The 25,269-nt window shown below is 35.9% G+C and overlaps 4 protein-coding genes across 4 annotated transcripts; 3 read left to right on the top strand and 1 right to left on the bottom strand.

Moving 5' to 3' along the window:
* Positions 1–3,913: 3,913 nt before the first annotated feature.
* LOC18050398 (50S ribosomal protein L6, chloroplastic) lies at positions 3,914–6,872 on the bottom strand. The gene is made up of 3 exons (XM_006447485.2): positions 6,749–6,872; positions 5,271–5,576; positions 3,914–4,374 (listed from the first exon to the last, which is right to left on the bottom strand). The coding sequence occupies exons 1-3, from the start codon at positions 6,781–6,783 to the stop codon at positions 4,038–4,040; spliced, it is 678 nt and encodes a 225-aa protein (XP_006447548.1). The 5' UTR covers positions 6,784–6,872; the 3' UTR covers positions 3,914–4,037.
* A 662-nt stretch (positions 6,873–7,534) lies between these two features.
* Positions 7,535–9,136, top strand: LOC112100973. Its single transcript, XM_024190850.1, has one exon. The coding sequence runs from the start codon at positions 7,535–7,537 to the stop codon at positions 9,134–9,136; it is 1,602 nt and encodes a 533-aa protein (XP_024046618.1).
* A 4,948-nt stretch (positions 9,137–14,084) lies between these two features.
* On the top strand, positions 14,085–14,606 carry LOC112100972. The gene has a single exon (XM_024190849.1). The coding sequence runs from the start codon at positions 14,085–14,087 to the stop codon at positions 14,604–14,606; it is 522 nt and encodes a 173-aa protein (XP_024046617.1).
* Positions 14,607–15,264: 658 nt separating this feature from the next.
* Positions 15,265–20,912, top strand: LOC18050397 (glutamate receptor 3.7). The gene is made up of 6 exons (XM_006447484.2): positions 15,265–16,098; positions 16,685–18,027; positions 18,158–18,435; positions 18,529–18,560; positions 19,446–19,852; positions 20,281–20,912. The coding sequence occupies exons 1-6, from the start codon at positions 15,843–15,845 to the stop codon at positions 20,704–20,706; spliced, it is 2,742 nt and encodes a 913-aa protein (XP_006447547.1). The 5' UTR covers positions 15,265–15,842; the 3' UTR covers positions 20,707–20,912.
* Positions 20,913–25,269: the final 4,357 nt, after the last annotated feature.

Below are 25,269 nucleotides of genomic sequence, written 5' to 3'. Positions count from 1 at the left end.
AAAATCAAAACCAATATCATCAATAACAATAAAATTCACCGCTTGTCCATAAAATTTAATAAAAATTCAATGTTGAAACTCATCAAACATTGATGGAGGTGATGGATTGATGATGAAGAAGATATGTGGTGTTGCTGATGATGAACTTGTTTTTTATGAAGATATGTGGTGTGGTGATTGTTATGCTAGACAAAGGAGGGGAAGAGAGAATAGAATAAAATAAAATAAAAATAATTTTTTAATAAAAATGATTTTAAAAAATAAAAAGATAAATTGAAAAAGTAAAGATTGATGAGATAATCTAATATGTCAAATATCATTACTCATTTATCCAGCACTGATGGGTAGGGATGGCAATGGAGAGGGGAGGGGAGGGGAGGGGACCAATCTCCCTATACCCATCCCCGATATTTTACGCATGTCCCCGTCCCCGTCAGAATTACTTGAGAGAATTCTCATTCCCTCCCCGAATAATAACAGGGGATCCCTGAGGGTCCCCGATCCCCGAATAACTAATACATTTTTTTTATTTTCGATTTTGAGTTAATCATATTAAAATAAAAAATTCAAACAAAAGTAAAGTTCGAAATATATCTTATATTAATATCCATTACAAAAGTCATATACATTAAATTAGTAAGTAACGCAGCATGCAAGGAATACAAACTTCTTTTATAAACTATCATGAACAAATTAATAGTCTAATACAAAATTGTTACAAATAAAATCGAATTTAGATTCAAAATTAACTTTTTCAATGGTAGCGTGGGCACTTTATAAGTGTGGGCTATAAACACAATAGTTAAATCGGAGCAAATCAAGAGCAAATATTAGATTAGATTAGATTAGATTAGATATTAAAATTGTGATTCGCTGTGGGCAATTATAACATCTAAAAATAAATAAAAAATAGATTTAAGTTTAAAATATTTAAAGAATATTAAAATTAAAAAATTTTGGGCTAATAGAATCTACTCGGTCTTTTTAATGTCCTAAATAAAAATTTAGGACTTTAATTAATTAATTAGGCCTAAAAGTTTAATAATATAAATATGTTGATATTTTTTATTTTTACCAATATTTATAATTTTATAATTTAAATTTTATTATTTATTTACTAGTAATTTAAAAATAATTAAAATAAAATTAAAAATTAAAATGGGGAAATGGGTTCCCCATCCCCGTCCCCTCCCCGAATAAGAAATTGGGTAAAAATATTTCCCCATCCCCTCCCCGAATAAGAAATTAAGTATGAAATTATTCCCATACCCTCCCCAAATGGAGAAAATCCCCGAGAGTACCCGTCCCCATGGGAATTTTTGCCATCCCTACTGATGGGTCTTTATTTGATGAAGTCTAAGCCCGTAAAGCTGGTGAAGACAAGTTTAAGTGCATATGGGAAACAGCCTATACTTCGTCCATGCTTTAGTTAAAGAGCAACTTAGATGAGAAGAATTTTAGAATACATCTAATCTAATACATTATTTTTACGACAACTAGGGTTAAGGGTTCTTCTCTTGAATTTGTTAGGGTTTCTTTCCGATAAGATAATCTTGATATTCTGTTCAGCGTTTCCCCTCCTCCAATCCCCATATCACATTCTCAGTCAAGGGCAGCGTCTCCTCATCGTTACCGTTAGGGTTAGGTAGGGCAGAATCTCCACGTGATTACATTCCTCATCTCCGTCTCCCGGGTCTCCATCTTACTCTCCTACACCAATAAGATTTGATACAAATGAGGAAGACAGTGATCATAGAAAGAAGAGAAGGTCTTCGTCCGCAGAAAGAATTAATAATCATGGTCAGCTCCATTAATTCCCCATTGTAGGAGACGAGGCCTCAGCCATTTCATTTATAAAGAAGCATAATCGTCCACAAAATGAAAGCTTCCTTTACTCAACTTTCAATTTCCTATTTGTTTCAAGAAATGGCCCGTGGAATTCTCAGTGTAAGTCCTCTATTTATATTATGTTTCCATTTTGTTATTAGTCTTAACCTAATCAACGGGCTGTTTCTTTTTGTATATAGGTTGCTTCTGGTGATTCCGAATTGCAATCCAGATTTCATAATTCCATCAGTAATGAGCAATCTTTGTTAGATGAGGTGAGAAGTCTTAAAGAATGAGCAAGTTCAACAAAACAAGGGCTAGAAGAGGCTGAGAAAAGACCCGACGAAACTAAAGAAGAGCTACAAATGGCAGTTTTAATTTGTTCCAAGGATGGAAGCAAGATTGAATTGGAGCTGATGCTGTGGGAAAATGAGAAATTGATACGGCAGAAAAAGAAACTTGTAACGGAGCTAGAAGATATGGGGCAGGAGAAAAACCAGATTAAAGGAAATACGATTAACAAGACCTGTGAATCCGAGTTTATTTTGTATTACTTATTTTGTTTGGTTCTAGAGAAAAGCAACGAGAAAATTGTAACTTGAAGAGAAAATTGATAAATGCTTGATTTTATTATTTTTCATAATGAATCTGAGTTTACAACCTGTATTTAAACTAATGTCCAGAACTTTCTATGCACAAGCCAGAAGCATGAGCTAATTAACAACCTGAAAACAATTCGTAACGACTTTGCTTACTCTGCTGCCACATCAGCAGAGTTAGTTAACTAACTATTCTAGCTTACATACTGAGCTAAATATATTCTTAACACTGTGCTCATTATTCTCAAGTTTTGAGGGAGACAAAAATACACACTATCAGCAAGGCTACGAGGACAGCAGAGCTGGGAAACAAAGTATTGCACTGAATGGAGAGTTTGTAGTGTATGAGGCACAATGGGAAATTAAGCCAGCTAGCTCTCCTATATATTGGTATTATAAATTTTTTAATTACTTCAGTTTGTTCTATTTCAATTGAAACTATTATTCAAAGTTTCTGAGAATAATTTTCCATATATAACGCGTTGTAAGACCTTACACAATATCAGCAACTCTAATATTTTGCACGAAAAAAGTACATTATGTATTTGATTCCTGTGGTTGAAAGCTCCAGAATAAGGTATTAATCGCGGACGGGAAAAAAAAAATTACCTTATTTTTCGATTAATTGAGTAAATCCACACAATTTTTGTTTGTTTTTTGACAAATTCTGTCAGAATATTAATAATTGACACTAAAAAAATTGGACACATAATACATATACTATACGAGATCAGCATTTTGGAGACACTCTTAGTCTCAAAATCACCATGAGCATTTGGTCCCTTACTCCCTTGTCACTTGTCTTGAAGTTGAATCTTATTCGAACTTTCGTCCATATTTCATGGACTTCAAGAAGAATTGGATAGGGCAGTTAGGCAGGCAGAACTAGAAACTTTAAGAAGGGAGTCAGTGGAGATAAGGTGCATGAACTTTGTTGCTGCGGCTGAGGATGTAAACAAAAATGAATCGGAGACTTGTAACCGAGCTAAAAGCAATGCAAAAGGAGAAAGATGGGCGTAAAAGAACGGTGAGGAGGTCGGGTTCTGTGCTCATTACTCTTGACATAGTGAATCTGAAGAGCAAAATACAAGGTCACGAACAAGGATTCAAGGATTGTAAAGCTGCGAAGCCAAGTAATACAGTGGATGGGGGGTTTGCTGTACATGAGGCAGAATAGGAAGCCATCATTGTAAAGAAGTTGAAGCATCTCGGTGTTTTCAGTGTTGAACTTGGAAGTGATTGAAGAAATCATCAAGTAGATGGCAGTTTGGCACCCTATTGTTTTTCCTTTCTCATTGTTAGTTTTCTTACTGCTGCTAAAAGCCTAACTATGCTTGCTTCTGGTTACCGTTTGTGATTTGGGTCTTATTTGAACTTCCTTTGTTTGAGGTCTTATCAGTTTATAAAAGAGAAGCGTAGTTTAAGGGCTGAAGATCTGGTTAAAACAACCTGATAATGATCCTATAACCGCACTATTCACACTTGAGTGAAATAATCAACTACTCATAGATTGCAAGGCATTGCTTTAATTGCATTAAGTACATTCAACAACGCATATTTATAACAAAAAAAAAAAAAAATGAGACAATGGAAAAAACAATCGAAGATCTATTACTTCTTCTTCCCTGCTTTTCCCTCCTTCCTTCTGATAACTTCATCAACATATTTCACTCCTTTTCCCTTGTACGGTTCTGGGGGTCTCCATTTCCTGATGGAAGCAGCAAACTGACCAATTGCGCTTTTATCGTATCCACTAACAGTGATCCTGGTGTTTTCCTCCACATTCACTTTTATGCCATCTGGGATTGTCATCCTAACTGGATGCGAGAACCCAAGACTCAATACCAAGACTTGTCCTTCTAATGCAGCACGATATCCAACACCAACCATTTGAAGCTTCTTCTCAAACCCTTTCGATACTCCAACCACCATGTTGTCAGTCAGTGTCCTAAGCAAATTAAAAGGGGCCAAGAACTAGTTATAATTGAATAACAATAACAAATTACTGTCAAAACACAATGAAAAACAAATTTATTTCATGCAGTAGTCTATTGGACACTACCGTCTAATGTTTCTCTGGCATGATAAACACGTCATGCATTGTATAAGACCTAACACTTGTACTAGCACAACAAAGAAAAATGTGTCCATATAAAATCAACAACTCTAATTTGGTGGAATAAGTCATATTTGCAGATCTCAAGAGGAGATATCGTCTTAAAAGGTTGCTAAGCAGCAAGGTCCATGGGTATAAATGGAAAGTTCCATAACTATCACCACCAGAAATTTAAGGCCAGATGCCAATGAGCAAGAGCAAGAGTGAGGTAGCAGCAGCATCTTTGCGAAAGAAATACAACTAGCCAGAGATGGGAGCATCCTTGAAATGCAATTAGTTTATTCTAATACAACTGCTTTGCTTGTAATGCAAAGGAAAACTTTTTCCCCTCAAGTAATTTAACTTGAACAATGTTCTCAAATATGTAACAAGAAAGTATTTTGTGGGGCTGCAGGGGCACCATATAACTTCTACAAGAAAGTAAGGAAACATGATGATTGATCATGACTTGAACAGTGTCGTTACTTGAGAGAATATAGATTAACTCCGAGGAACTGAACATAGATTTCATAGAACTAGAATGGTGGTATTTTTCGAGACTGTTCTTTCTTAAAATCACTGAGTTTTTACATTTTTCATAAAATGTTCCTATGAGTATATTAAGAGTGGAACTTTGAATAATTGTGATAGAAAGAAAGTAACTAGTGTTTAAGGAAGAGTTCAGACGAACAAGTTAAAAGAAAAACAAGGATGACCAAGAATAGGGCTAAAGTAAGGAAGAGTTATACCTGAAAAGCCCGTGCATTTGATTGGCCCTTCTTGTCTCTACAGTCTTTCTGACCCTCAGGAATGAGTCCTCCCTATCAACCTTCACTTCTCGTGGATAAACAAGTGAAAGTTCTCCCAGTGGACCCTTTACTTTTAGATCTTGACCTCCTAATGTGATTGTCACATTGGATGGCACTTCTATAGGCTGTTTTCCTATTCTTGATTCCTTACATTCTATAGTCTTCCTTGAAAAGCCAACACGATTTACAGGAACATTAGACATGCTGAATCCATTTCTCTCACCAAAAAATATGGACTTCAAATTGCTGCAACACCATAGCAAAATTGACTGTCTCAACTTTCAGAATACTACTATTCAGTTCATCGGTTTAAAATTACATGAGAAAGGAATATAATCCGTTAGATATACTTCTTGCCAGAAGAAGTAAGACGCAGGTTTCCGATATATTGCACACTGCTCACAATCTAATCCAAATAATTTATTTGATCACTGACAGAATATAGTATGAAGGAAAATCTCAATACCATTACTTGAATCCCAAGAAAATCATATTCCACTCAACTAAGCTCAAAACAACTAAATGGTTGATTTGATTCGAGCTTCTGACAGAGTTTCATGTTAAAAATGAAAAATTAAAGAGAGGAACTGAGATGTAAAATTATGTGGAGAGAAAGCATGTGTTATATCTTCATATAATAATCCATTTTAACAATCTAACAAGTATATGGAAGCAACCAAGGAGCTGGAACACCTTGCCTCTAACTGTCTAATCCATGTCATCTTCTACCATTGTCCATTAGAAGATATTACTGGTAAAGTCGCGCCATGTCCATTCAAATTAATTATCAAACTAACTCAAGATTTCGTTTTCAGAAAGTTCTCAAATTTTTCTGGCATTGACCATGCAAATTAAAGTGCAATGTTTTCTCATCATCATCATCAAACAATAGGTTTCCCACCCATATTAGAAGTAAACCAAGCACCCACTAAAGGGCACATTCTTGTTAACATTTTAGGCAAAAAAAATTAGCTTTCAAGAGCAAAATCTTTCTTTCATGCTTGCACATTAAACCTATAGAAGCACCTCCAAAATTCCACCAACTAAACAATACATACACAACTCAATAATCCTGTTTCTAAACACAATGCAGTTCCAAAAGTTCATTATACTCAGAAACCCCCTCTGAAACACCTAGTCCTACATGAGTCCAACAAACCAGTTTCACTTAAAACACATTAAAGCGCATGCCCTTCAATGAATATTTTGAACACTCCAGAAGAAAAAGATAATTAAAAAAGTCGAGACATTCTAAATTTCCCAACAAAATTATTGATACCCACAAGCTAAAAACATTACGTGGGAGCCAGGGCCGCAATAGGAGAACGTAAAGCTGAAGTTTTAATCCAATGAGACCTTGAAGCAAAACGCAGATACAGTACGAAGAAAGAATTTTGGGATTAGAACCTGAACCTGACCTGGTATGGAAAGAAGAGGCGATAGAAGAAGCCATTTCGCTTAAGCGGCTTTGAGCATCAATCAACTTTTAACACCTGCCTGCCTTTGATTTTCAATAGTGAAAATGAGTTCTCTATCCGGAACTGACTGTTATCCAGACCAGAGACATGAACGTTTTCGTACAATGACATAAATACCCTCATTACCGAACAATATTCTCAAATGTATCATTCTGCTTTCTGGATTTTGGGCTTTTGGCAGACCTCATCATGGGCCAAATAGGGTCCTGTCCTTGGAACCAAAGATTATGGGCCAACCCATAATTCATTTAATTTTTGCTTCTCTAAATTGGAAACGTTATGATATAATATAAAGGATGATACTTTTAAGAGGGAATAACAAGAATTTCAATTTAAAACGTTATATTTTCTTACTTTTATACATGTCCTCCACATATATCTGCCCATGCGTTCATAAATACTTGTAAGCACACAATGACATAATTACTCTGTTTACTGTTACTCCAATGTTAATTTTGTAAAAATATTAGAATTTTAAGATTATTTGTCTTTAACATTTGATATGGCTATATTTTCTTTAACTAACTCAACTCTTTTTTTTGCGGTCCTTTTCTTTTTCTCTCTGAGAAAAAGAATGAGTTGAAAAGTGAGCCTTTGGAGGCTAATTTCATCGCCCACACAGGTTGGGTGCTTTTCATTTTCGTTCATTTGTTTTTTCTTTCCTCCAAGCTATTCATTGGCTTGGATTCAGCTTCGGTTCTATTCGTAATCTAGCAGTCTGTTAAGATGAATACGGAAGAACTGATTCGAAAATGTCAGGAAATATCTTTGAGTGGAGAAAGGAGAGGAAGTGTGTCCCTGAAAAACAAAATGAAGGTGGTAGGGAGGAAGATGGTAGATGGATGCTTAGTTGGAAAAGTCATGGTGAACAGAGAAGTAAAAATTGTGGGACTGAAAGCTGCTCTGCAACAAGTGTGGAGAACCATAAGAGAAGTTCAAATCGAAGAAATGGGAGACAATATCTTCATTTTCAGATTTGGAACGGAGGCTGATAAGAGGAACATCTTAGCTGGGGGGCCGTGGCATTTTGATAGAGCTCTCATAGCCCTTGTTGAACCAAGTGGTATCGGTGAAGTAACCAAACAATCTTTTACCCATGTATCTTTTTGGGTCCAACTATATAATGTCCCTATTATGTGCATGAATGAAGAAACTATCAAGGAGATTGGTGAAGAAATCGGAAAGGTGGAGGAAGTGGGGACAAATGCTGCTGGAGAATGCTTTGGCAAGTTTATTAGATTCAGAATTTCGGTGGATGTGACTAAACCTCTAATAAAAGTAGTAGAATTAAGAGATAAGGATGCGGCAGAAACTGAGAACTCGGAAGAAGTGGAAGAAGAAGATGAGAACATGGGGGACACAGAAACAACAAGAGAAGGTGGACAAAAACAAGCCAAAAAGAAAGTCATTCCCATGCCAGTTTTATACGAAAGGCTGCCAGATTTTTGCTTTGTCTGTGGCTGTATTGGACATCAATATAAAGAATGTGCTCAATATAAAAACCAAGCTAGAAAAGAAATGGCATATGGGCCATGGTTGAGAGCGATTACAATGGCAGAAAAGTTGAGAATGAACAGAGGGAGAGAAAGGTGGAAGAATGAGGCCAATAAACAGAGCAACGAGGGGCAAATACACACAAGAGGCGAGGCCGGCACAGATTTGCAGCGGCATCAAGCAAGAGATAGTAACAGTGATCCAGAAAGCGAAGGCGAGTTAACCCGGAGTCAAGAGGAGGAGAATACGGGTGGGCCAAGGATGGGAGAGGCGAGAAACCCAAAAAAGTCAGAAAAATACGGCCAAACGCTGATACAACCAGGTGGGGTTGACATAGTATTTCAAACAAGTGGAGGTGAGGCGGGAAAAACGTGCACAAATGAGAGGGAAGAGGAAAGAGGAACTGGCCAACGAAAAAACGAGAATGAAGAAAACAAAATTGTGCATAACCCAAATGATAAGGAGGCCCAATTAGAAAAAAACGCAACACAAACCCAACTTAAAGCAAAATATGGGGAAGCTGATGAGCCGAATACAACCCGTTCAAAGATAAAGAAACGGCAGTGGAAACTCCAGGCTCGAACAGTAGAGAGAAAAATGGATACAGACAACGGGTCAAAGAGATTAAAGAGGCCAAAGGAAGACAATTGTGAAGGAACTTCAACTGAAAAACGGAGGAGAATGTGCAGCCAAAAAAATATTACTCTTTGCTCCTCAACAGAAACAAGAACAAATGGGAGGGAAATGATTCAGTATGGAGAAGTGGAGATGACAGCAGCAACATGGATGGAAGAAGTAACGGCGGAAACTGGTTGCCAACCCCGCCGACAGTAATGAGAGTTATCAGCTGGAACGTTCGGGGGTTGGGGAATGATCGAGCGTTCTGTGAAACCCAAAAGATTCTCCAAATGCATAGGCCTGAGATTTTGTTCTTGTGCGAAACTAAAATGAGATCCGGGCAAATGCAAGATAAAGGTAAGAAGCTCAACTTTAATAATTGTTTTGCTGTGAGTAGTAGAGGTAGGAGTGGTGGGTTAGCTTTGTTATGGAAATTGGAGATAGTGGTGGATATAAAATCTTTTAGCCAGCACCATATAGATGCAGTAGTTCACTCTGAAAATGGTAGCTTGTGGAGGTGCACGGGGATTTACGGGCATCTTGAAACAGATCAGAAACGTCATACATGGACTTTACTGCGAAGATTAGCTGGGTTACTCTCGTTACCATGGCTTTGCTTTGGAAATTTTAACGAGATTTTAAAGCTGGATGAGAAGACGGGAAGAAAGGATAGATGTATGGCTGGTATAAATGAATTCCACGAAGCTGTCCATGGATGCGAGCTAAAAGATTTAGGCTACAACGGCTATCTATTTACATGGTCTAACAGGAGGTTTGGCCCTAACTTGGTTGAAGAAAGATTAGATAGGTTTCTGTGCTGCAAAACTTGGGGAAGCATGTTTCATGAAATAGCTGCAGAGCATTTTGAGACATGGACGTCCGATCACAGTCCAATTCTGTTGATTGTAGAAGAAAGAGGCAGAAGGAAGCAGTACAGTAAAAGAACTTTCTCAAGGGTCCATTACGAAGATATGTGGAGCCCTTATGAGAAATGTCAAGAGATTGTTTTTGATGAGTGGCAAGCAAAGAGAAGCTGGAATTGCGAAGATCCGATTTCACAATTTAAAAAGACAACAAAAGATTCACTGGCTAAATTAAAATTGTGGAGAAAGGAGGAATTTTGGGGCAAAGAGGAAAAATTGGAAAAGCTGATAAAAGAGCTGAAGATTTACAAGGAGAGCAGTAAACAATATTGCATTGGAGTTGAACTAAAGGCAATAGAGAAACAAATAGACGATTTACTCATTGATGAAGAAGTTTACTGGAGACAAAGATCAAGGGTTGTGTGGTTACGGGAAGGAGACAAAAATACAAAGTATTTCCACTCCAAGGCTACTGCAAGAAAGAGGAAAAACAAAACCAGAGGAATTGTTGACGAAAGGAACAAATGGACAGAAGAAGCTGATGAAATTGAGAGGATCCTCTGTGATTATTTCGACAACATGTTCACCTCTAATAATCCAACGATGCATCAACTGGAGTCAGCGCTTAAAGGCATGCCTTGCAAAGTTTCAAGTGAGATGAATGCACACCTCGATCAACCCTACACAGAAGCTGAAATCACAGAAGCTCTAAGTCAAATGCACCCAACAAAAGCTCCGGGCCCAGACGGTCTTCCAGCAGTCTTCTTTCAAAAGCACTGGAAGTCTGTGAACCAAGGAGTCATAACTGTCTGCCTGTAAGTCCTTAATGATGGAGGTAATATCACCCCCTTGAATCATACGTTTATTGCTTTAAGTCCGAAGATTGACAAGCCTAGGAAAGTGGGGGATTATTGTTGTGCAAATTTTAATGTACTCGCAAGCGCACGAATCTATTGTAGTATAGATCAATGGTGACGAGTGTCGATCCTACGAGGAGGTGGATTTTAATTATGTGTAGAAATTAATTTTGTAAATGGGTAGTTGGATTTATGGTGGAAATGATTTGGAATATGCTAATAATTAAATTAAAATTGCGAGAATAAATTCTAAAATTGGAATTGCAATTGAGAGAATAAATTGAAGAGAAAATCTATTAAATTAACGTACTTGGGTATCTGGATCCGTATCAACATGCATCATGGGCTAAATAATCCGTATTAATGTCAATTAAATCATGAGGGGGGAATCCACACCTCATGAACCACGCTCTAATCAATATGGTGCTAAGGGCTTATCGTGCCAAATAATAATAACCTTGTACTAGAGGGCCGATGAAACCAAGGCGGTACTAGACAAGATTAGTATTATTTGTCGACGAGAAGTCAAAACATCCACAAAAACTAGAGGGGAAGAGAAAATAAATTTACCAAATTAAGCCCATGACACATGTTGAGACTTCACCTTCAACCCAAGCTTGAAAGAAAATTAGCCACTCATAATTGAACTAGGGGCAAAATGGAAATTTATTAAAATACGAAGAAAATACAAGATGGAGAAGGAATTACAGAAAATGGATCCCAAAAATGGATTCAGAGATATCAAATTAGGGGGGGAGAGGCCCCCTTTTTATAGATACATGGAGTAAATCATGGCCATCGGATTAAAAACAGTTTGGACGCTCAGGATGCGCCACGTCATCAGTCAACAGTCCACGGTTTGACCACGCGGATGAACAGTAACGCGGTTTGACCACGCGGATGAACAGTAACGCGGTTTAGTTGAAAATAATCCTGTGTGATGCATGCACCGTATGCGAGATTTTTCGTCTACTGATATACTGCCACATCACCATCAACAATACATAAGAATTTTAGTCCAACAGGATCGTGACACCTCATCAGTCAATGCCACATCATCGGTCAATACCACGTCATCATCCGTCTATGTGAACAGTGTCGTGAACAGTAACGTATACAGTACCGTACACGTGAATAGTACCCTACATGTGAATAGTGTCATTTTTTCTTTTATGCTCCTCCTAAGGTTTTTTACCGTCCTGAGTTCAAAAGTGATGTTCGTTTTGCCGTCTGATTTCTCCTTTATTGTGAAATGACTATAATGCCCCTAAAATATATAAAATACTTAATTAAAATAAAACACATGTAATTAAATCACAAGAAGGTTAAATACATTAAAGTAAGGGTTGTTAGTAAGACTTGAAATGTAAAATGACGGTTTTCTCCTTTATAAATATGCATTTTCTAACACTCAACAATTATAGACCTATCAGCCTCTGTAATGTTATTTACAGAATTATTGCGAAAACTGTGGCAAATAGGTTGAAGCTAATTTTGAATCATGTTATCTCCCCAACTCAAAGCGCCTTTGTTCCTAATAGGCTCATAACTGATAACATAATCATAGGTTATGAATGCCTTTACAAAATAAGACTTAGCAAAGGGAAGAAGCATGAGATTGTAGCTTTGAAACTAGATGTAAGCAAAGCCTATGATAGGGTGGAATGGAAGTTCTTGCAATGTGCTTTAGAAAAAATGGGTTTCTCCTCAAAATTTGTAGGGCTGATTATGAGATGTATAACTACACCATCCTTCTCAGTGTTGATAAATGGGGTAGCTAAAGGGTTGATTAAGCCGCAAAGAGGGCTAAGGTAAGGATGCCCTTTGTCTCCATATTTATTCATTCTTTGTGCAGAAGTGCTTTCTAATCTCCTAAGCCAAGCCGAAATAAACAAGCACATTCATGGAATCAAGTTCGGAAAGGAGCTCTCTATCACCCATCTCTTATTTGCGGATGACAGCTTGATATTCGTAAAAGCCACAAAAGAAGATTGTTGGAGATTGAAATGAGTGTTTGACTGTTATACTAATGCCTCAGGCCAAATCTTTAATTTCGAAAAGTCATCCATGTTTTTTAGTCAAAACACAAAGCATGAGCTGATCTCGGTAATAAATGACACTTTCCAACTGCCAATGGTCTCTAGACATGAGAAATACCTTGGGTTGCCCTCGATGATTGATAGAAACAAGACCACTTTCTTCAATGATATCAAGCTTAGAATTCTCAGCAAAATTTCCAGCTGGTAGGCAAAGCTGTTCTCGTGTGGTGGAAAGGAAATTTTGATAAAAGCTGTGGCCCAAGCAGTGCCGGCATATGCTATGAGTGTGTTTAAGCTCCCCTTATGTCTCTGTAAAGAAATGCAAAAAGCCATAGCTCGATTTTGGTGGGGGAACAACAAAGACCACAGGCCAATTCATTGGAGAAGATGAGAGAAAATGTGTCAAGCTAAGAGTAGAGGGGGAATGGGTTTTCGAGATTTGTCTAGCTTCAACCAAGCTCTTGTTGCAAAACAAGGTTGGAGGATTATTCAAGAGCCGAATTCTTTGGTTGCGAGAATAATGAAGGCTAGATATTTTAAACACTCAAGCTTTATGGAGGCAAAAGCTGGTTATCAACTATCATTCATATGGAGGAGCATTCTTTGGGGGAGAGAAGTGACTGAGAAGGGATTGAGGTGGAGGATTGGAAATGGTGAACAAGTGAAGGTGTATCAGAGTAAATGGCTTCCAAGGCCTGACACTTTCAAGCTGATATCCCCCCCCCCCAAATTGCGCTTAGAGACAGCTGTTTCGGAGCTCATTAATGAAAAACATGAATGGAATGAAGAGCTGATTCAACAAAAAAATTTTAAAGTTGATACAGAGCAGATTACAAGAATCCCGCTCCCAAGGCAACCAAATCCAGATCAAGTAGTATGGCACTATGACAAGAAGGGGGAGTACTCGGTGAAGAGTGGCTACCAATTGGCGTTAAAGATGAAAACCTCAGACATGGCTAGTTGTTCAAAGGAGAAGCAGAATTTTTGGAACGCTATCTAGTATCTTCAAATTCCAGAAAAGTAAAGATTTTCATGTGGAGAGCATCTAATAACTTGTTGCCAACTATGGAGAATTTATGGAAGAGGAAGGTGGTGCAATTCCCTCGGTGCCAGAGGTGTTATAAAATGGGAGAGTCCATTTTTCATGCTCTTTTTGTGTGTAAAGCTTCTAAAAAATTATGGCAGTTGACTTGTTTTGAAGAAGAAATTGGGTTGTGCAAAAACAAGGATGTATGCAGTTTTTTTCAATTTATGACGAGAAGAAAAAACAAGGTTGAAATGGAGCTGATGGCTGCACTGTGCTGGAGTATATGGGATTCAAGGAATCTCCTCATTTTCAAAAACAAAAGAGAAGATTCCCAGTCATCAGTTGCGGCAGCAGAAGCAGTTGTACAGAAGAATCCAAATGCCACTGATGCAAGAAGGCTCAAAGCATGAAGATGTTGTCCAAAAAAGGTGGAAACCTCCTCCAGCAGGCTGGTTCAAAGCTAACGTGGATGCAGCAATGAAGATTGATCAGCAAAGAACTGGATTGGGAGTAGTCATAAGGAATCCAGAGGGCAAGGTTGTAGCAGCAGCTATGAAGACCACAATCTTTTTGGATAAACTGGATTATGCAGAAGCTGAAGCAACTCAGTTTAGGTTGGAGATAACAGAGCAGGCAGGTTGCATTCCAGTGATTATGGAATCTGATTCGCAAGAGGTTGTGAGCTTAATGTCTTGTGAAAAAAGCACAAGAACTGAGATATTCTGGGTTGTAGCAGAGGTTCATGATCGGATCAAAAGGTTAAAGCATGTAAAAGTGCAATATACTCCAAGAAATTGTAATAGTGTAGCTCACTCGCTTGCAAAGCTAGCACTAGAACTTAATGATTTTGTCTATTGGGTGGATGATATTACAGACCAATTTTTGTACTTATTCACATAGTTGATGGAATGAAAGTATTACTTTCTCTCAAAAAAAAAAAAAAAAGAAACATTTGATATGGTTATAACATGTTTATTCTCTATTCATATTCATGTTTCCATCAGGCTACATTTCAAAAAACTGAGATTAAAGCAAGAGATATTTATGTATAAAGTTGGATGGCGGGGTTCATTGTCTAAAGATGCTAGCTAATTGCATTAGAGAATAAGAATCTATTTTATGTATATGTGCAATATGCTTATTGGACCAATATTTACCTTTTATTATCACGCGACATAGCTACGGGATCTTTTTTGTTGAAAAGATATGCGACAAATCAAATCCCACCTGGTGCTGAAAGCATTTCAGAACGTTTCTTTCTTATCTCTTCGTCCACTAGAAAGAGGGGCACGATGGTTACATTACAATAGAAATTAGAAAATGGGTGTTTTAAGGACAACTTTGATGAAGCTTGGGACTGTCGAGACTTTTCTGTATTTTCAGCATCTGTTACGGGAGGTCCATGAAATTTTATTTTTCTAAATAACTTGGTTAATAATGTCAGCAAGCTGACCTGATAAATATTAAGATAAGATTGAATCATCTGTGATATTGACGGGTTCCGTGATTGACGAAAGTGGCCCAGGTTTCTGTACCATTGACCCCTTAGACACTAGATTCCAGTTCGCAAAACCTGTATGGTCAATTCTGATCTATCTAAAGTTGTGGTGAATTATTACAGAAAGAATCAAACACATGAGACACAAGGGGTATTGTTCATCTAATCAATCAAACAAGGCAGAAGCCTTTGTCCAGATAAATTTTTGGCTGTTTCCATTCTTTTTTCGGGTACCCATTTTTCCACGACTCCAGCAAGATTTAGTGTTGAATAAAAGTCTCTTTTCTTGAAACATATTTTTCACAAGTTTCTTTCTTTTTTTATGACTAGCAGGCGTCAATAATGTCCTCACCAAACCCAAGTTGCATGATATTTGGGAAATGAGCATTCATGTACTAAAGTAGTTACCTTGCTGGAATAAATTAACAAAAAAAATATCCTTAACTGGGTAGTTGGCAGTTCATTTTCAGTTCGTTATTGAACTTACTCTTATAGTAAGTCTTTAATTCATTAGAATTAATCTGGGCATAAGTGATTTAGTTCTTTGTCTACTTCTGTCAATTCTTTTATGTATGTGAAACCTTAGCAGGTTAGCTTAGTGTACAAGTTCTGTGTTGTTGGGTTGATTTTGTCCAACAATGAGATATCTTGTGTTTGTGCCGCTGTCTGTTTTCATGTTGGTAGTTTTTGGGGGCATTGTTTGCTGCCAAAGGCCTGCAGTTGTGAACATTGGTGCAATTTTTACTTTTAATTCGGTTATTGGTAGAGCTGCAAAGGTGGCAATAGAAGCGGCAGTTTCTGATGTTAATGCGGACCCAATGATTCTCAATGGGACTGAGTTGAAATTGTTCATGAGAGATGTCAAGTGCAATGTCTTCATGGGTTCCATTGAAGGTGACTTTAATATCTCTTGCTTGAATTTACATTTTTTGTTTTTCTTGTGGATGCTTGGATTAAAGTTTTGCAGAATTTTTGATATGATGGCACTCTCTTGATGGTTTTTAGCATTTGTAATGAATAATTATGTTGATGCAAAGATTATTAACTTAATTTGATTTCTAATCAGTTTCTTCTTGAGAGACAATTTCTTATGTCCATTTTATTTTGTGAGGAATCTGTTATCTGTGAACCCCTTTAGATTTTTTAACTGTACGTGTGCAATTCTATCAGATTTTGACTTAGCTCATCACTTGCATAATTTTGCTTTTCTACATCATATTTACTGAAACTGAAGTTTCCGTCCATTTGAATTCCTTTATGAGCTTCTAGTGTGATCGTGTGTATTCACATAGAGCAGTTATTCTTATGTTCAAGTTCAATTTCTTTGCTTTCTGCTATGCTTGCTGATTATTGATTAACATATTCTTCATTTCTTCTTTTTTCCTGGAATTAATAAATATTTGTATTCATGGTTCTGAACAAGGGATTGGGGTTTGTTGCAAACTAATTATTTCATGGAAACTTTTGATTCTTTGGGCAGCTTTTCAACTAATTGAGAAAGAGGTGGTGGCCATAATTGGCCCTCAGTCCTCCTCAATAGCTCATATGATATCTGAAGTTGCCAATGGTCTCAAAGTGCCCCTTGTTTCATTTGCTGCAACTGATCCAACTTTGTCAGCGCTCCAATTTCCTTATTTCATCCGAAGCACCCAAAGTGACTCCCAACAAATGGCTGCTATGGCAGATTTGATCGACTTTTATGGGTGGAAAGAAGTTATTGCCATTTATGTAGATGATGATTATGGAAGGAATGGCATATCTGCTTTAAGTAATATGCTTGAGAAGAACATGGCAAAGGTTTCATATAAACTGCCTTTGCCTGTCCAATTTAATCAGCATGACATTACAGTTTTGCTCAATAACTCCAAACCACTTGGTCCTCGTGTTTATGTTGTTCATGTTAGTCCTGATCCTGGACTGAGAATCTTTACTACAGCCCAAAAACTTCAAATGATGACCAACAACTATGTGTGGCTTGCAACAGACTGGCTTTCTGCTACCTTAGAATCTTTCTCTAAAATGAATCAAACTTCTCTCCGAATCCTCCAAGGGGTAGTCGGGCTTCGTCAACATACTCCTGATTCCATCCCTAAGAAGGCATTTTTATCTCGCTGGAGTGGGATGCAGCAGAAAGGATTAGTGAGTGCTGGGTTGAATACCTATGGGCTTTATGCTTATGATACAGTCTGGGCAGTTGCACGCTCAATTGATAAGTTTATAAATGAACACAACATCACTTTTTCTGCCAGTCATGAGTTACCTGATTCAAAAGCTACTAGAGTTCAACTAGAACAGCTCAAAGTATTTGATGGTGGGACGTTTCTACTCAGGAAATTATTGCAGACAAACTTCACAGGTTTAAGTGGTCAAGTTCAGTTTAATCAAGATAGGAACATAGTGAGTCGTGGTTATGATGTCATTAACATTGACAAGATGGAAATTCACAGGGTTGGTTATTGGTTTGATGGTTCTGGTTTCTCAGTTTTACCCCCGGAAACTCTTAAAGGGAAAAATGTTAGTCATTCCCAACTCGATTGGAAGCTTCAAAATATTACTTGGCCTGGTGGAAAAACTGAGACACCACGCGGTTGGGTAATTGCAGATAATGCAAGACCATTGAGAATTGGAGTGCCAAGGAGAGCCAGCTTTGTTGGATTTGTTACAGAGGAGCACGATAGTCATAAAGTCCAAGGATACTGTATTGATATTTTCCTTGAAGCACTGAAACTAGTCCCATATGATGTGCCTTACAAATTTGAGCTTTTTGGTGATGGTCTGTCTAATCCTAGTTATGATGGGCTTGTGAAAATGGTTGCAAATGATGTAAGTAGATCGCTTTGTCTTAATAAATTTCAAAATAAGAATTGCAAAAGGGCAGATTTGTTGGCAGATGAATTTGATGAGAATATCTTTTTTTTTTCTTTTTTCTTTTTCCCTGAAACTGTGGTTTCAGGTGTTTGATGCAGCTGTTGGGGACATTGCAATTGTCACAAATCGAACAAAAATTGTGGATTTTTCTCAGCCTTATATTTCTACCGGTCTTGTCATCGTGGCTCCTATTAACAATCACAAAGCAAGTGCTTGGGTATTTCTCAAGCCATTTACAGTGGAGATGTGGTGTGTCACTGCAGCTTCTTTCGTGATGATTGCAGTTGTTATTTGGATTCTTGAGCATCGAGTCAATGATGATTTTCGAGGTCCTCCTAGAAGACAGATTGCCACAATGTTTTTGTAAGTCCTTTCAGTAGAATGTTCAGAGATGAAATCAATTGTCTCTCTCGGAGGACTAATCTGTAAACTTATTTAATCCTTTTCATGTTTCAGGTTCAGTTTCTCAACATTGTTTAAGACAAATCGTAAGTAAAAGCTTTGGCTTTTGTAGTCAGTAATGATTTTTTTTTTCCCCTTCTCTTTCTTTCTTTGTTTTTACTTGCTTTGTCCATCTGTCAGTAAAATAGCAGTGATAATCTAAGATCAAGGCATCCTTGGGCTTGATATTATCTATTCTGTCCTTAGTCTGTAACTGAAAATGTTGACTAACTCCGTAATTTACACAATTCCTTATCTACATTGTTAATTTTATTAACAAATTTGTCTGTAAAATTTCATGTTTGCACTACTGACTTGTAAGGCACTATTGTTAATTTTGTTAAAGTTTAGATTTCCATTGAAATGCACAACTTGCCACACATGAAACACATAAACAATTCAAAGGTGGTGCTGAAATTGTTTCGTTCCCATTGTATCCTTAGAAACAATTGCCATTCAAACCTAAAGCACCCGACAGTCGGTGGCAAATTTGTTTTAAGGAAGCTGTTGGGTACAGGTCTCGGGTTTTCTGATTTGGTTTATGTTTCTGTTACTGTTGTAACTTTGCTTTGCTTCTCTGATTCATGCTTGTTATCTGTTTTCGTCCTTAATCAGATTTCGCTTGCCATTTTAGGTAGCTGTTTTCTGTTCAGTTATATTATAATTTATTGTGCTCACAATATAATATTTCTAGCCAGAGTTCCAAGCAATGTGGGTTTAGAATGTTAGTTTTGTTCCTAATATCATCTTCTTGGTTTGTGTGTAGTATTGGTATGTAAACACATTCTTAATAAACTGAAAAGAAAAGGTAACAAGGATGTATTTTTTGCTTTTTAATCCTCTCTTATTATAGTCCTGAGTTGTGACTATTTTCAGATCATTCTCATTTAAAATATGATAGATATTCAATTTTTTTCCCTGTTAAATCACAGAGGAAGCTACTGTAAGCTCACTGGGACGGTTTGTGATGGTGGTGTGGCTTTTCCTATTGATGGTGATAACTTCAAGCTACACTGCAAGCTTGAGTTCAATTCTTACAGTCCAGCAGCTCTCAACTTCTGTTAAGGGAATTGAGAGCTTAATTACGAATGACTGGCCAATTGGGTACCAAGTGGGTTCTTTTGCTTATAGCTATCTTTCGGACAGTCTTCGCATACAAAAGTCAAGACTCATTTCTCTTGGCTCCCCAGAAGATTACGAAAGAGCTCTCCGGCAAGGGCCAAGGAATGGAGGGGTAGCAGCTATCGTAGATGAGCTTCCATATGTGCAGTTGTTTCTGTCAAACCAAACTGATTTTGGGATTATTGGGCAACCATTTACCAGAAGTGGATGGGGATTTGTAAGTAGCTTCTTTTACAAGCAAAAGAATGGATTTTATACATTTAGACATTGCATTATATTCTGAAAATCTGGGCAATAGGTAATTTTTGCATATACAAGATTTCTCTATATGTGGTGATCTGAAATTTTTCATAAATGTGGGTTTGCAACCCCCTTTCTCTTTTAACAGAGAAAGCTGGTGACAAACTAAAACAGAAGATGCTTATTGTTTTAGCTTTATTCCACTTTTATTTTCTTTTATCAATTTTACACTCTAGGGATCCATGATGTAGAATGGGAATGCATGAATGTGCTGTTTACGGTATATATGTATTTAAGCCTAGACGTTTCTACTCATGAATTGATTAGAATGTGCTCACGATCTCTTTCACTGTTATGGTAGTGTTCTTTTTACAACTTATAACTTTTTTCATTGCAATGAATCAGGCTTTCCAACGGGATTCTCCACTTGCTGTAGGCATGTCCACAGCAATCTTGAAACTTTCTGAAAATGGAATGCTTCAGAAGCTTCATGAGAAGTGGTTTTGTAAAGAGGGCTGTCCAGAAGAGAGGAGACAGCATTCCGAGCCGCACCAACTTCGTTTAATCAGCTTCTGGGGTCTATATCTTCTATGTGGTACCATCACTTTCACTGCTTTTCTAGTGTTTCTCCTAAGGATGGTTTGCCAATATGTCCGTTACAAACAACAGCAGATGCACCCACACTCACCTTCATCCTCCAGTTCATTTAGTACCCGCTACTCTAAGGCTGTCTTTAATTTCTTTGACTTCATTGATGAGAAGGAAGAAGCTATCAAGAAAATGTTTACTCAATGTGATTATCCTCAAGTTCATGGGAGTTCAGGAAGATAATGTACATGTTTGAAGGAAATTGGAGGACCAGCCGTACTATTGTGCAATTTAGAGACTACTACTGAAAGAGAATCTTGATAAGTTTCTGTATATATATATCATCTTATATACATATTACTTCCCAGAATTCATAAAGCATGCAAAATTGTAAATAGCACTGTTGCTGATGTATATGTAGGCTTGTAGCATTGCATTAAAATTTTGCTTAAGACTCAAAATTAAAATTAAGAGCATTCTAGTTTTCTCAACTTGTTATTTTCAATTTTCTTTTCTTGTCCTATGCGTAACGGATTCAGTCGTGAGTACTATTAAGAGGATGATGAAATGGCCTTTGCTATAATATCACATACATGCGAGGAATAAAAAAATTAAAAAAAACATTGTCATTGTTTGGTTGCCACTTGGCAGCCAAACATTAAAAAAAAGAAAAAAAAAACTTGGAGCAAACAGTTGCTCCTTAAATGATTAAAAAATTATGAAATAATATAATAAATATAATAATAATAAAATTATTATTATTTTAATAATAAAATTATTATTATTTTAATAATAAAGGTCACATAATAAAAAAAATTAGTTTTATAATAATAAAAAATTAATCTCAAGTTTAATGGTCTGAGTATCAAGTTAATAGAAGGGATTTCATGTTTATCAGGATTTCCAAGATTACAAGTTAATAATTCTAAGTTTTATATTCATTGTCGTCAGTTTCAAATTCCTTTCGTTTCAAGTTTAATGGTCTCAGTATCAAGTTAATAATAGGTGTTTCATATTTATTGATCTATTAATTACATGATTCTCAAAACTGCAAGTTAATGATCCCAAATTTCATGTTCATTGCCCTAAGTTTCAAGTTCTTTTGGTTTCAATTTTAATGGTCCGAGTATCAACTTAATGGTAGGTGTTTCATGTTTATTGGCTCATTAATTGCATAATTTTCAGGGTTGCAAGTTAATGATCATAGGTTTTATATTCATTGCCCTCAGTTTCAAGTTCATTTAATTTCAAGTTTAATAGTCACAATATCAAGTTAACAGTAGATGTTTCATGTTTATTGGCTCATTAATTGCATGATTTTTAGGATTGCAAGTTAATGATCATAAGTTTTATGTTCATTGCCCTCAGTTTCAAATTCCTTTGGTTTCAAGTTTAATGGTCTCAGTATCAAGTTAATGGTAGGTGTTTCATGTTTATTGACCCATTAATTATATGATTTTCTGGGTTGTAAGTTAATGATTCCAAGTTTCATGTTCATTGCACTCATTTTCAAGTTTCTTTGGTTTCAAGTTTAATGGTCTCGGTATTAAGTTAATGATATGTGCTTCATGTTTATTAGTCTATTAATTACATGATTCTCAAGGTTGTAAATTAATGATAATAAGTTTCATGTTCATTATCTTAAGTTTCAAGTTCATTTGGTTTCAAGTTTAATGGTCCCAATATCAAGTTAATGATAGGCGTTTCATGTTTATTGGTCCATTAATTGCATGATTTTAAGGGTTTCAAGTTAATGAACCCAAGTTTCATGTTCATTGCTCATTTGCTCTCAGTTTTAAGTTACTTTGGTTTCAAGTTTAATGATCCTAATACCAATATTAATGGTAGTTGTTTCATATTTATTGGTACATGATTTGTATGATTTTTAGGATTGTAAGTTAATGATCTCAAGTTTCATATTCATTGCCCTAAGTTTCAAGTTTAATGGTCCTAATATCAAGATTAATGGTAGTTGTTTCATATTTATTGGTTCATAATTTGTATGATTCTTACGATTGCAAGCTTATGATCCCAAGTTTCATGTTCGTTGCCCAAAATTTTAAGTTACTTTGGTTTCAAATTTAATGGTTCTAATATCAACATTAGTGGTATGTGTTTCATATTTAGTGGTCCAAAGTTTCAAGTTACTGGTTTTATAGGTTTCCATTTCTTGCAAATTTTTTTATTATTTAACACTAAGATGAATCTCAGCCATTGGATCCACTCTATTTAATCCAACGGTAGTTTTTTATGCATGTATAAGATACATGCATGCAATGCATGTACTGGAGTTGCCCCCGAATGAAATTGTCAAGTCAGTAGTTATCAAATCAATTAGGGAAGAAAAGAAAAAAAAAACTCTTTATTTAGACATCTGATGTTGTTCATTTATAACTAGGCACCACATAGTGGTACCGGTACCATACCATCACATTTTGATGTAATAATATAATCACTTCCTTTTGAAAATTCACAAGAGATATCTAATAAATCCCGCTCATTGGCCCTTGCCGTTTTGTATGATTTTGTGGCACTCACACCCACTACTTGTCTTCTTGGAACCGGGCACGATCCACTTCTCTTCCCAACAATCAGTGGAAATGTAGTTTTTTTTTTAAAAATTATTATTATTTATGCACCACTTTCATCTTGATCTCAAACTCTTTTTTTTTTGCTCACTTCTTCAAGCCGGATATGTTAGCACTCGGGGGAAAAAATGTTATAACATGTTAGAACTTAATCTTTAATCGTTTGTAATCTTTCCCTTTAATTGATATAGAAGCTGAAGAGGGACCATGAGAATAAGGATATGATCAAGAAAATATGTTAATTCTCAATTTTTGACTAAAACGAAGATGAAGGAAAGTGGGGGAGAATCAGAGAAAGGAGAGAGAGAAAAAATGGTAAAATTAGAAACTTCAAGTTATTTTAGTGGGTATTTGAGACATTTTAAATTAAAATGGAAAAAAATGGGGGTTAGTGTGAGAAATTTAAGAGTCAAATGTCACTACTCTTTCTCATGTTAGGCTTAAGTGCATATTTTAAATTTGGGCTTTGCAATTTTTGATCTTTAATGGTACATTTACATGTTGGAAATATTGTTGAAGAAAAGAGAAAAAAAAATGTATATAACAGGTCAATGGTTTTGAGGCGTGTATTATACTTTCCTTAAGGATTTATTTGTACACTCGAAAGTGTTTGCTAACGAGCTCTAACGCAAATTACCTCCAGAATATAAGAAAACTGCAATATTGTAGTTAATAATACCGAAATATTCCCTAAACACAATTATTTGGAAATCATATCATTGTAGAGAGATGTAAAAATAATAATAGTTTAAAGATTAAGGAATAATTTCCTTTCTCTTGGTGCTAATGAACTGAAATCAAAGTCTTATTTGTTGTACTTCAATCAACACGGTAACTCTTTAACTTTAATTTAACTTATTAAAAATCAATTACAAATTAATTGATTCCTTGAAGTAGAAAATTTATTGCATCAATTGATTTGATTCACTTATGCTTTTAATTCAAATTCGTTGCACCATTAAATTAACTGTATTTCACTTTATTAGAAACTCTCTTTATATATCTTTTCTCATCACTGACCTTATAATCTATATCAGAAAGGTTGTATTGTATATAATATTAAAAAAAAAATTATGTTATGCCAGTTTTAAATGTCATAAATTAGGATAAATTTATGGTACTACAGTTGTATGGTACAACAGTTGTATGGTTCCACAACTAAATCTAATTATTGGATCTAACCCACAGTTATCACCAAAGCTAAATTCAATGACTGGATCCATCTATAATACCATACAACTGCAGCACCATAACTGGACCCATAAATTATATGCCAACGAATAATATCAGGAAAAATAATTCTTTGTGCCAACCCCGTTTTAGTTGATGGTAGTAATTAATGTTGACGTACAAAGTAGGACCAAATTAAATGTGAAGCTTATCTTTAGAATCTCGTGCTCACCAAATAGAACATCTTTGCAATTTAAGGGTCTGTTATTTGATAACACAATAGATTTTATATTGGGATTTTAAGCGAATCTCACATTGGATCGACTAAAATTTAATATAAATAAATAATAAGTCTTATAATAGGATCCGATTATTATGTCATTTAGCAATACGTTAGTGGCTGATCCTACCACCTCACCCTATATAATAATAGGACTGGCTTACATAAATTTCTCTCCATCTTTTTATCATAAAAAAAAAAAGAAAGACCTTCGTGTCATCAAACATCAAACATCAGCAAACAGAATTGATTTTATGCTTTTGTTATCTTATTTGATAACATGGGCAATGTAGTTTTGGTATTTCTTATTCTTTTGGGCTGGAAATTATGCTTTCCCACTACCCAAATGGAAATGAAATCTTGTAGTACAATAATGGCAAACTTTCAATCTTGCAACATACATTCGATATAAAGTAAGCACATTCTTGTTGAGAACATATTACAAAATAATTAATGAGAAACTATAAAAAGAGATGATAATTCAGATTCTTAAGTTTTTATGTCTTCCTAATAAGAATAAAATTTGTTCATTTGTATGAAAAAAGCTCATGATCCATATTGAAATGACAAATTTATTGTCATATTTTTTAATTCAACTCATATCATAAATAAGAGGTTATTTGTTAAACGTCTGAAATCTAATTTTTTTTATTTCAAACCTTTAATTTTCTTGTTTATTTATTTGAAATTTATGTCTAATTTTCAGACATTCATATATGAATAGAAAAAGTATAATTTTATGATTTTTATTTGGATGCAAGAAGGTTT

This window comes from Citrus clementina, unplaced genomic scaffold (assembly GCF_000493195.1).
Source record: "Citrus clementina cultivar Clemenules unplaced genomic scaffold, Citrus_clementina_v1.0 scaffold_2, whole genome shotgun sequence".
NCBI lineage: Eukaryota > Viridiplantae > Streptophyta > Magnoliopsida > Sapindales > Rutaceae > Citrus > Citrus x clementina.
The sequence above is the reverse complement of the archived record's forward strand: the minus strand, read 5'-3'. Positions and strand labels throughout refer to the sequence as shown.

Coding starts and splice junctions, on each gene's coding strand:
- LOC18050398 (XM_006447485.2), bottom strand. CDS start 6,783: ATGGCTTCTTCTATCGCCTCTTCTTTCCATACCAG. Junction 5,577..6,748: donor GCCTCTTCTTTCCATACCAG/GTCAGGTTCAGG, acceptor ATGGTGTTGCAG/CAATTTGAAGTCCATATTTT. Junction 4,375..5,270: donor CAAATGCACGGGCTTTTCAG/GTATAACTCTTC, acceptor TAATTTGCTTAG/GACACTGACTGACAACATGG.
- LOC112100973 (XM_024190850.1), top strand. CDS start 7,535: ATGAATACGGAAGAACTGATTCGAAAATGTCAGGAAATATCTTTGAGT.
- LOC112100972 (XM_024190849.1), top strand. CDS start 14,085: ATGCCACTGATGCAAGAAGGCTCAAAGCATGAAGATGTTGTCCAAAAA.
- LOC18050397 (XM_006447484.2), top strand. CDS start 15,843: ATGAGATATCTTGTGTTTGTGCCGCTGTCTGTTTTCATGTTGGTAGTT. Junction 16,099..16,684: donor CTTCATGGGTTCCATTGAAG/GTGACTTTAATA, acceptor TTCTTTGGGCAG/CTTTTCAACTAATTGAGAAA. Junction 18,028..18,157: donor TGAAAATGGTTGCAAATGAT/GTAAGTAGATCG, acceptor CTGTGGTTTCAG/GTGTTTGATGCAGCTGTTGG.